Source organism: Cuculus canorus, chromosome 6 (genome assembly GCF_017976375.1).
Source record: "Cuculus canorus isolate bCucCan1 chromosome 6, bCucCan1.pri, whole genome shotgun sequence".
In the NCBI taxonomy this organism is placed as follows: Eukaryota; Metazoa; Chordata; class Aves; order Cuculiformes; family Cuculidae; genus Cuculus; species Cuculus canorus.
The window spans coordinates 5,771,324-5,784,017 of NC_071406.1; the positions used below are offsets into that span (position 1 = coordinate 5,771,324).

Below are 12,694 nucleotides of genomic sequence, written 5' to 3' on the forward strand. Positions count from 1 at the left end.
GCTGAGACATTAATACCATATTTAATATCAGCCACTAAATTATTCACAATATTGCATTCTTAGTTAATGAAGGATGGCATTTAGAGCTTTGCTCCTTTATTATTCAGAACCTCTCATTTAAGTTTGATAAAATTAGGTACAATGTCTAAACATACCTGCAAATAAATAAGAGAGAAACTGTATTTGGCATGAGAATACATTAATGAAGGTTTATAATGCTTATTTGTAGGATTATGCCCATCCTGTGATCTAACTGAAGACAGTGTAGTAGCAGAAATACTCTGGGGCTGTCAGGCCTGTACCTCCTCTTCTGCACCTTGAGCTTCTATGTGAATATTTATAGAATTAAAAATAAGTAGTTTCTTGCCCAACTATTCCTATTACTATCATCTTCCAGAACCTCATATATTATTTTAATTCCTAGTTTATATATATTCCAGATTATAGATGTTCTTATGCTAAGAAAACCTTGAAGTCCTTTGTTAATCATATTCTTACTCTTTACTTGTAACGACAAGTAAGCCAAGACGTTTCAGAATTTCTGCTCTCAAATCAGGGATATCTCTATGGGTCATTTTAGTCATCTCAATCTGTATTTCTCTCGATTATACTAGACCATTATCCAGTTTATCAGATGAATTCCTGCTTTTTTCTTGTATCAATGAAATATTATGTTTGTTTCCATAATTGACCCTTGCTAGCTTGTCATTGTCTTCCTGTGGCCAATACTTGTCTCTTGCGTCAAAGAATTATTAATTAGTAAAAATAAATATTTACAAGTTAATAAATCGTATTAATTAGTAAGAATTACCTTTTGATTTTAAGTTGCCTTGCAAAAATTGGATGTAATTAACTAGTAATTAATTGGATTATTCTCATTTAATATTCTGTTTTTATTTGTGATGAGCCCCTTGTGTTGTCAAAAGCTTCTGTTAGAATTCTCATATATTTTGTGCCACCTTTATTGATGAAAATATTACCGAGATCCAGAACAAACGTAGAACTTCAGCAGTAATGTCAATCAACCTCACATTAGGAGCTTTCATCCTGTCTATAAGACAGATGCATATTAAACTATGTTTTTCATTCTAATCTCCATATTCTGCAGAACATCTAATAATTCTTTAGAATTTGCTTTATATGTGTTTCACTGAGCTCAAAATAGCTTAGATTTACTGTATTGCTTTTGTTTATGAGGGTGTTTTTTCGATATCAAAGAAGCTTGAGGACAGGATGCTATAGATTCAGTAAACTAATGTCGCATAAGTAAACTAATGTTCCATTTTATTCCATTGTCATTTTATTTGTATTACTTTATTCTGTCTTTCAAATGTGCGCCAAAAATTTCCATCACTTTAATGTGTGACTAATTGCCTGAATCATTCTTCCCTTTGCTTGAAAGCAATACCATTCCGATTCAACCTACATGTTATATCCTTTGCTATTTCATTCAAAACTGACCATCTTTGGCACATTAAGTTTTTGAGTCTCATTTCCATTATGAATATGATAAGTCCAAATAGCAAACTTTGTTAATTTTCTGTAAGAACAATGACACTTAAGGCTAAATACTCATTTAGGGGTTGCTATATTTAGACAGACTTTAGTATCTACCCAGTCATCATACTTCACTCTTTTTTTTTTATGGCTTCTACAGCTGTATGAATAGAAAGATGATAACTTTAACTTTCTTTTTAAAAGAGAGAAAGAGGGCAAACCCCAAAACCAGTGTCAATAGCCCCAGTACATTAAGAACTGTATACAGAGAACTAATAGAAACCTTGACAGAGAGCATCTGTGATCTCCAATGCTTGGAACTGGTATATATTGTCTGGGTCTTTCCAGGCAAAAACCTTGCTTAGTGTTTTGAAAATAACCTGTGCCACTTATTAGACTCATGTTTGTATTTACATCGTGACACTAAATAAATAGATTCTTTCGTCACAACTGTTTTCTAAGCATTCGTAAAAGTAAAAAATGACTTCCATGCTTTACAGAGAAAAAAGGCAAGGAAGAACAACTTTTTAATTTGTGATGAAGTCTAAATCTCTGGCTCCAACATCAGTGCTAGAGCTATGGTTAGTCAGTGCATGCATCGGACTTGTAGCTTATCCCAGTGCACGCGACAAAAATATTGCCACAAGTTAGTTTATCTTTTAGATGCTGGCAGAGAGATCAGAAGGACAATTTCTTCAGCTAGTGAAGAACAAGCAATGTCAACCTACCTGAGCGCAAAACCTGTGGAACAGACTCCCCAGGGAAGTAGTCATGGCACCAAGCCTGAAAATATTCAGGAAGCATTTGGACAACACCCTCAGACACATGATGTGAATGCTGAGGTTGTCCTGTGTAGGGACAGGAGTTGGATTTGATGATCCCTGTGGGTCCCTTCCAACTCTAGGACATTCTATGATTCTATGATAGTTCATTTAATTTAGGTTGAAGCTGTGCTCTGATTCTTCTTTAAATAAATAATTTCAGCTCCCCAAACTCCTTGGCTACTGTTATTTCCTGATGTGTATTAAAACACAATTAAATAATATCAATAGTATTTTTTGAAATTTTTAGATATAAACACTTTGTTGTCCGTCAGTATTCAGAAATTTATCAGAAATGTATTAGGTTCCTAATCATACTAGTAGAGAGCATTTTACATTACATTCTTTATTTTATCACAGTTCAAAACAAACCCACATGTGAAGAAAATTATTTTGGTTGTCCTAGTGGAAGATGTATTCTGACCACCTGGCTTTGTGATGGGCAGAAAGACTGTGAGGATGGAGTAGATGAATTGCACTGTGGTGAGCATTTTATCTTATTTGTATTTCTGTAAATACATTTATTTACACATTTAAAAGTGCACATTTAATGCACTTTTAAATGTGCATTAAATGCATATTTAAAAGAAAAAGAAGTGTGTTTTATATCTTGGAGATTGAATCTAGAGCTTCTTAAAAAGTTCATTTTCAGATTCAATTCTCTATTTCACACTGCCAGTGTTTTAAACCTTATCTCATGACAGTATGAAATCCCTGTTGTTTTTTTTTTTCTCCTAAAGGTATTTTTATATACATATATTTTTCTATTGTTTTAATATATCACAATTTCACTAATTCCTCATAATTGCTCATGATGACATTTTTATAGATGTTATCACTTTATATCAATATCTTGTGACCCCAACAGGAAGTAACCAAAATAGACCTTTACGACATAAAAATAGACATTTTGTTGCATCAGAGGCAATAAAGATATAATTATTTAAAGTAACAAAATAAGTGATGCAAATAAAATACATCATGAATTGTCACCCAGGTTAAGGGTCTGTTCTGTCTCAGATCTTTCAAGATTCTTAAGCACATGGAGCAACACAAGTTGATTTTGCTCATAGTGAGCGCTGTTCTTTTAACTTATATTTGTATGGATTACCTGAATGGATTATTTTTATAAATAAGTTGCAGCAGAACAGCAAAAGCAGTATCAAGTTTTCCCTACTCTTCTTTTTTCTTTACCAGTAAACATGGCAGAGTTATATGTTATCTCTTCATGACCTAGTTTCCATTAGCATGCTTCTGTGTTTGGTTGGCATTTTACGTTGTATATCCAGATCTTATAACTTCAAAATTAGTAACTACTGCGCACTATGAAAATCAGGTTTTATGTTGACAGCGTCAGAGGGAAAGGGATTTAGTATATTCTTTTTCCCCCTACTTATTTCTTTTAGTTGTTACAGTACTCTACTACTAAATTCAGGTTGTATTACCTAAAACTTTTCCTGTTGTTAATATTAAAATTTGTTGTCATCAGTTAAGCAAAATAAATTTTGTTATTAAAGAAATAAGTCTGTGAAAAGCAGATGATTTGAAGTGTTCGGGAAAGGTCATGATAGTAGTAGTTATTTATACTGATTTTGAAATGCAGAAGCATGCTATTATTTTCAATGTATGCTAAAGTGTGAGTGGGACAACGTAATACAAACACACAGCAAATTTTCTGGTAAAAGAAAAGAAGATGTAATCTTTTTAAGATGCAATTAAATACTGCAATGCCAAGAGGAAAGATGTGTTAGAAAACTTGGACTGTGCCACCTGTGTCCTTCTAGCAAATTAAACCAGTTCTCTACACTTATAACATCTACGTTAAATACACAAACCAGACTTATGTTTTTAAAGTATTTGTTCCCATCCCACTAGCAATATGTTTTAAAATATTAGAATGTAAGCATTTTGAATGTTTTACTATTTATTTATTTAATTAATTTTACAAATGTATGAGTAAATGTAAACTCTTAGACAAACTGTTAATATCCTGAATACCAAGATTAGGTTTATACTGTGTTTTGATACACTAAAATTAGAGGGACAGAAAAGAGCAGTATGGAGATGTGGAGAGTCCTAAACTATGGTAGAAAATACAGGGTACGCTATGCTGCTGTGAACCTAACAAATGCAGTGGCTGATGTCATTTCTAGATTCGTCTTGTTCATGGAATCAATTTGCTTGCTCTGCAAATAAATGCATCTCCAAACAATGGACTTGTGATGGTGAAGATGACTGTGGAGATGGTTTAGATGAGAGTGATGCTATTTGCGGTAAGTAGAATAAATTTCCTTCTATATTGTGCCAGATCATACATACTGAAGGAGTCCAAGTAATCCAGGAATGTGGTGGAAAAGGAACAACATCTCAAAAGAGGGTGTGCTTTAAGCATAGGGCCTTAGAGGGTATCTTCCCTCAGTCCCCATCTATCCAACAGATACCTTTCTGTGGGGTCAGTATAATCTGTGTGTAGCCTATCACTGAAGAGATAAAAGGCACACCAGCGTGGGCAAAAAGGAGGACTGAACTTTTATCCAGTTCCCATTCTTGAAGTAATACCCTTGTATCAGTATTTGATTTTTACATTTCAGTGGTAGGTGCCTGCAGACTGATGTTGTTTTCCCCCCTGTCTCACAGCTCTTTTCCCTATAACCTGTAATCTCTTTTCCCTTTAACCTGTAATTTTTTTATATATACAGTCATAAGCATTATTGCATAACATTCCTCTCAAATTCCCAAACCCTTCAAATCACATAAGGAATTGAAAAACTTACTTCATTCTGGGGTTCAGTTGACTGGAAATGTGTTAGTGAATTCTTCTCAAAAGAATATCACATTACATCAAGTCATGCTGTCACAATTTTATGATGTTTTATATGTTGTTTACATCCTTATCTGTGATATATTTAAGATTTTCTTTTTAAAATTCACCTTTTACTTCTTAATATTCGTTCATTTTCAAAAATCCTCTTATTTAAAGTCCATTCAAAAAAGACTGTTTCATTCCATGTTTCATGTGTGATAGTACGGTAAAAATATTGTTGATAACTTTACTGGAAGTGTTAAATAGACAGAGAAGAAGTCTCTTCAGCTTATGTTCAGAGTTGTGGTTTGTTAAAGTAGTTTCTTAATCAAACAGATGTAGAAATGCTAAGAAATGAAAAAGACAAAGGCAAAAATTATACTGTCCTAATATGGCAAAATATGAATGAATTACTGCATTAACTTCAAGTTGACATCCACCTGCGATAGATTTTTTTCGTGCAAGACTGGGGGGTTGGAGGCAAGGTCTGCGTGAAAGGAAAGATTTCTCCGAGGAAGAGGAGAAGATGTGGAATGAGAAGACAAGCATCTTCTCTGGGACTATTATAGAACAATGTGAAACCCTAAGAGACAACAAGGCCTGAAGCTCGATAGGAAACCTGGAGCAGAAAATAGGAAAAGGAAGGGGAAAACAAAGCAAATTGTAACATGTCACTACAACATACCTTTTTTTTTTTCTTTTAAGATTATCCAGAATTATTTCTTTTTATATCTTGACTTGCAGTACATTGCAGATCTCTCATTTAAAGAGAAATCCTACAGATAAAATTGTAGGCCATCTCTTCAAGAGGGAAAAATCCACACTATTTACAAAGAAGGGGGACTTAAGGCTGTATTTCTGTTTAGGAACAGGAGATAGCTCTGAATTGCAAGATGAAAAGAGATCAAGATGACTTTAGATTTTTCAGTCTTACAAAATCAATATTTATTCACCTTGAAGATGAACTTTAGAAGTGTTAAAATGGCCAATAAGTAAGCAAAGATGTCTTTCTTTTGCATAAATAGTACAAAATAATATCTTCTTTTAATTTGTTTTACTATTCTACTAATTTCTAATTAGAATTAGTAGAAAATTCACTGCCTCCTTTTTAGTGAAGTACATTTAACTTGCCTAAAAGAACACATTAAGTGTTGAAATTTGCAAAAGTTGTCTTCCAAAAAGAGTAAAAGTAATCCTAGGATATAGTATTCTTATCTAGAGAAAAGCCTGCTAAAAGAAAAATAGTCAAATAAACAATATGTTGAGTTACTTGCATTAGAACTGTCAAACGTTTTCTTCCTCCCACTACTATTGTCCTTGGTGCACATTGTTCTCTTCTACACGGGGCTGACTCATGCAAATTTTGAATACCTTCAGCGTCCTGGCATAGAACAGAGTGATGTGAGGATTACATGGTGTACAGAATTACTTTCTTTGTTCAATCAGTCCAAACACGCAGTCAAACATAAAGACCAAAGTTAGTTTGACAAGTTTTTCTGTTGGATAGTTCTGATGAAGTATGGTAGATTAAATTTCTTGACAGAAAATTAAGAGACTTAACAATGGGAAAGAATGGAATAGCTTGTAAAAATTTAAAGTAAAATATTCTTAGCCAGTATACTTTTCAAACTGTGGAGAATAAAATCTTTAAAAACACCTTGCCCAATCATTACCCATTAACTTAAAAAAATCAGTTAAAACACGTTCAAGACTCAGATGTTGTATTTTTTCAGGTTCAGTGACCTGTGCAGCAGATACATTCAGCTGTTTAGGCTCCCATGCCTGTGTTCCCCAACACTGGCTTTGTGACGGTGAAAGAGATTGTCCTAACGGGAGCGATGAACTGTCTACAGCGGGCTGCGGTACGTTTGCGTGTTAAAAATGTGTAGTATTTCTTTTCTTATAAGCTTTTCCTTTACAATATCCAGATGCTTTTTGTGTCTGTATTATTATACCCTTATATTGTCAGGATTGTCAGTAAAGATCGATAGACTGCACGTGAGCGTACGTAGTAGGATCCTTCAATGCTTTAATCAGCTTAAAATCTCCAGGCTTTGTTAATATATGCCGAGGCCCATCAGCTGAAGATCAGTATGTGTGTCACAACATAGATATTATACAGCATGTTCACTAACGAAAATTAGCCCATCGTTGACTATTGAGTTTTATTTCTCTTCCTGAACAAAATGTTCCGCATGTCAGCGAGTTTGCGCATCAAAAAAGGAGATTCTCTTCTGTCTCCAGTTTATTTTGGCCAGTTGTCCAGATAGTGACATCTCTTGCCCTAAAAGCTATTAATTCCATTCTTCTGAGATATATTTGTTTTAAAAGTGTCAGGAGTTCAGTAGTAATTTCATTAAGGAATTTGCTATATTAATGTATACAAAAGTGGTATAAGTTAAAAATATTGAAATACATTCTCTCCACTGAATTTTGAGTGATTATGGATTTTGAAGCGCTTTTGCTCAGAGCAGAGTAACATAGGAAGGACACCCGTACTTCCTAAATTTCTTTTCCTTAGAGGCAGACCTTAGGTTAGCTGCAGACAGTGTCAACTTCTGAAGCCTTTCTGCCTGGGTTATGTGTGATTTTAGCTATCCTTACTTCCTCAGTTATCTTTGTGGTGAAGAGTATCTTTTTCTGCTATTGAATTGTGCGGTGCTCTTTGCATAACTCAAACGTTATCATTATTTCCATCGAATCCACACAGACTACTTCTCATTTCATCTTTGTGCAAGAAAATTACTGTATATCTTACTGTTCTCAATTTAATTTTTTTTATGTACTGTATTTTCCTTAGCTCCTAATAACACTTGTGACGAGAATGCTTTCATGTGCCGTAACAAAGTCTGCATTCCCAAACAGTTTGTATGTGACCATGATGATGACTGTGGAGATGGATCAGATGAATCTCTGGAATGTGGCAAGTATATAAAGTAGAATAAACAGAAAAATAGCAAATTGTTAACACTAAGGCCTTCTGCCTTCTGTTACTTTCACACAATATTGAAAAAGAAAGCTAAGCTCTTTTTTAAAAAGATTTTAATGTTAACTTTTAAATAGTACATTAAAGAATACAGCTTGTTATTAACTTGGGGCTGGAGCTACAATGACGTTATTTGCTTTACTTGTGAGTTACAGTTGATTGCTAGTAACATTTAGCAGAATTTCAAATGTACATTCTACAATTTCTTGTTCATTATGTACGTCCTTTTTTGTCTTTGTGTCTATAAACTTATTTTTCTATCAGTGAAACATTTCTGCAGTTAAAAGATATCAACTAAAGCCATATGAGGATGTTTAATTTTCAGCAGTTGTATAAATTTAGGGTTTCTTATATTACATAAATGTCTGTACAGAACATCTAGGCCGTACTCAGAAACATTAATTTCTCTAAATAACATTTATGGAAAGCACAGAACAAATATGCTGTCCAAAAAGGCAAGTAAGTTATTGATCACCATGCACGGTTTGGTGCATTTAAAACCTGTATTGCTTCTTTACTCTATTAAATGTGCTGAAGAGATGAGAACCACAGCAGAAGATTTCTAGCTATGTGTTTTGGGCATTTCTATTGCACACATGACCTCAAGAGCGTATGTGCATAAATGATGGGAGTAGATATCCAAAGCTCATAAGAAAGAACATGTGTAGTATTTGCATTTTGTAAAATTTTTCAGGTACAGGTTGAGTCGAATGTGTAGTGGAATGTTATAGGAAAATAATATAACGTAGCGAATAAGAACTTGTTTGGTCATATAAAGAAAGGTTTCAGCCATATCAATATGTTTCATTCTACTCCTCCTCCCTTACTGTGCCACACTGCTTGCCAGCTTAGACTTCTAGATCCAAGAAGAAAGAAGGGAACACACCTTTCCTAGCTAATTCCATTTGCTTTCACTTATGTAAGCCATATGGTGTTTTGAAAGCTGCTGTTTGTGACCGTTCACCATTTTTCCATACCAAGCCAGCCCATCTTCTTTCAAGCATCCTCTATTTAAAACCAGAAAAACCTCCACACCTTCAGGAGAACGCAGAATTATTTGAATTCTAATAATTTGTAATTAATGGAATAGCATATTGCATTTTGAAAACAGTGCATTAACACACTGCTAAATCACAAATAAAGATATGCGAGAGATTTAAAGCTCTTGATGGAGAAGGATGTCTCATTCCAGACTGTCAAATAGTATGTTTCCATCTGCTATCAGAAAAAAAATCTATGCTATATAGCAGGAAACACAGTAATTGTGGGAGGGGGGGTTAAAAAAAAAAAGAATATTAACTTTCTAATTCTAGAGAGTAGAAAGTTATGAACGCACATTGTAGACATTCATAGCGTCAGTAGTTAAATCAAAGCTTCAGTAGTTATTATAATTTGGATTTATTCTTTGGAAGAATAATTTTTTTGGAAGTCTTCATTTTTTCAAGAGGAAGGAATGTTAAACAATGCAGCATAATTTTAAAAAATGTTGCAAAATTGTTCTTTAAATTCAGAATGAGCGTTGCTTCATTGATGTTACTTTATAATCATATTTACTTTTTTTTTTCCTTATTCTGGAATTCTAAACTAAATCAAGGCTTGCTTTCAGGGCACTTTTAAAGGACTACAGAGTATTTCAGGTAGAATTTATACACTTAGACTATAGAAAAAGTTACACTTTTCTTTCCCCAACAAGAACGTAAATTTTGTAGTTTTGGTTTAGTGTAATGAATCTTGCAAGTAAACATCTTACGAAATTGAATACGAAAAACTAAATTTGTGTTGACTTTTCAGACTTTTTCTACTGCTTTGTTGGTTTTGAGTCTGGGTTAGACCCTCTAGGTGTTGTAAGAAACAAATACCTGTCAGGTTTTCTCTCAGTATATATATTTCATTATATATTGTTATTCTCTGTTAGAAATCCACTTACCTTTGAAAATGTATAAATTTCATATATATTGGTTTTGTGGCCATCTTAGAAAATACATGTTTAGTATGGTTAAAATTATGAAGGTTCTGCATGTAGGAAAGCGTACAGTAGAACCCATATTTCGAAAATATTTGCTGGATATAGTTATTTCTAAAATGCTTGTTAGGAAGCTTTTTCCTAATAATAGCAAAAAGTTAAATTACACCTGAAAAAATCTGTTTAGGATCACAAGCTGCATGAATATGATTACATATGTGGGATTTGGTTTGTGAGTGTACTGTGCTGCGTGAGACATTTGATTTCTCTCTCTGTTGGTAGACTTTTGCGTATAAACAGATGCTTTGTACCTCTTTACAGAGTAAAAGATGCTTTTACTTACTTTGCGATGTATATACAAAGCAAAGTATGAACTCGTTGATTTGTTTATTTCCAGGGTATCGCCACTGTCGTCCTGGAGAGTTCACTTGTGCTGATGGGAGATGTCTGTTAAACTCCCAGTGGCAATGTGACGGTGATTTTGACTGCCCGGACCACTCAGACGAAGCACCTATAAACACAAAATGTAAAAGTTCAGGTTTGTATTTAGGTTTTTGAATGGTGATATTCCTTGTATCTTGCAAGAAGAACGTGTTGTCAGTCCCCAGCGCCCAAAACAGCTCAAAAAATTCAATCCGTAAATTCTCATAACATAAGATGGCTGCTGGTTAATTAATGCATACGTTTGGTTGGTACTAAAATAAGATTACATTAACGTGATTATTGTCAAAGTTTATAGCTTGCCTGGAAAATGTTTAATATATTTAGAGGGTGATGGAGCACTGGAACAAGCTGCCCAGAGAGGATGTGGAGAATCCCCTTCCCTAGGGGTATTCCAAACCTGCCCGGACGTGCTTCTGTGCAACCTGCTGTGGATGAGCCTACTTTAGCAGGGGTCTTGGACTGGGTGATCTCCAGAGGTCCCTTCCAACCAAGACCATTCTGGGATTTAATATACTCATCGCACAAGAGTAGATCATACAGGAAGAGCGACTTAACATCCTCTTTTGTATTAAAAACTGGCGTAATTTTATTAGCAAATTACTGACCAAATGTGATTTGTTTTGTTGATATTTTCTCCTGGCACAAGTTTGCTGAAAACTGAGTTTTGAGGGGAAAATGAGTATCCTCTTCTGTGGCTTTTTGAAAGACCAACTCTTTTGACTAGATCTTACGACTTTATTATACAGTAACGCGGTCCTCTATAATGATTTTGATTGAAATCATTCATTTATTTTGAGGTAAACCAACACACTTAACAACTGTTCTGATTCTGAATTGAAGAACCTGAATGTAGCTGAGCTGACTTATTCAAGTTTTGCCAAACAGGAAATAAAAACTTGTGTATTCATATCCTAAGACAAGGAACGCATCAGAATTCAGTCAGTCATGTTACTAAATCCGTCAGCATCCACAGGGGAGAGAAGCCATGCTTTTTAAGTTTTGTAAGTTATAGAACTATATTTTGTGCAGAGATAATGTAGAGGATTCTCAATTATATGAGAACAAATGTGCGGGAGTAATAAATTGAAATATTCACACGTTTTTCAGAAGAGGAATAACCTTTAAAGGCACTGAAAAGAAAAAGGTATTATAATGTTATCAATAAGAAATTAATACTCAGTTGTTTCATCTCAAATGCACACATTGCAGGTGGTCCACGAGAAAATTCATTCCAAATGCTAATAGACTACACCAAGTTGTGTTCTCTTTTTTTTTGTTTTCCAGAGCAGTCATGTAACAGATCTTTTTTTATGTGCAAAAATGGCAAATGTATTCCTCAAAGTGATGTTTGTGATAACAAAGAAGATTGTAGTGATGGGTCTGATGAGAAAAGCTGCCACGTTAACGAATGCCTCAGTAAGAAAGTGAGCGGCTGTTCTCAAGATTGTCAGGATCTTGCTGTTGGATACAAGGTGAATAATGACAAAATGTGCTGTAATATAATGCAGATTCTTAACTGTTTCTTAATTACTGCATGATTATAATAAAACTCCACTGTCTTGTACTTCCTTGTACTGAAGTAGCTTACCTACCACAGGAAGAACATTCACATTTTTATTTCCAGTATGCAAACAATTGAAAATTGTATTAAAAAAAAAAAAAAGCCTGGTACAATACGTACTTTATACCTATGGAAAAGAACATAAAATGCTTTAAATATAACAAATCATCCTGATACATACAGAGCATGGAAAATCAATTGTAAAAAAAAGGAAAACACATAGGAGTGAATAGCAGGAATAACAGTTTTCTCCTGGTATTTTTTTTAAGTCAAAGACACTTGTATAAATATTTAAGCAAAGTATAACTGCCTTAGTTGAAGAATAAAACAGTTGGTTGTCTGCATGTAATTGTGTTTTCTGAACCAACTACATCCGCTCTTTTGCCATGAGACATAAAGAGGCCGCCGACTACACTAGCCTGTAAATAGAAGCTGAGAATAGAAGAGAGATATTTTTTTTTCAGGGTTTTAATTCTGAAGTATCCCTAACTGCACTCATAACTGTTCCATCTTTTTAATAGTATATTGGCTCACTGAGACTAAATAAGGTTTGTCCAGCGTGGCTTAGCTCTGAAAGTAGTCAAACCTCTGAAACCCTGTCCTCGTCAAGAGTCCATAA

General features: G+C 34.2%; 1 protein-coding gene across 1 annotated transcript in view; it reads left to right on the plus strand.

Moving 5' to 3' along the window:
* The window catches only part of LRP1B (LDL receptor related protein 1B), a 722,645-nt gene that overhangs the window by 596,005 nt on the left and 113,946 nt on the right, over positions 1 to 12,694 (plus strand). Inside the window, exons 50-55 of the mRNA XM_054070318.1 lie at positions 2,679 to 2,801; positions 4,472 to 4,591; positions 6,855 to 6,983; positions 7,922 to 8,044; positions 10,468 to 10,608; positions 11,799 to 11,986. Of these exons, the coding sequence (XP_053926293.1) occupies positions 2,679 to 2,801; positions 4,472 to 4,591; positions 6,855 to 6,983; positions 7,922 to 8,044; positions 10,468 to 10,608; positions 11,799 to 11,986 (824 nt within the window). The remainder of the gene's footprint in view (positions 1 to 2,678; positions 2,802 to 4,471; positions 4,592 to 6,854; positions 6,984 to 7,921; positions 8,045 to 10,467; positions 10,609 to 11,798; positions 11,987 to 12,694) is intronic.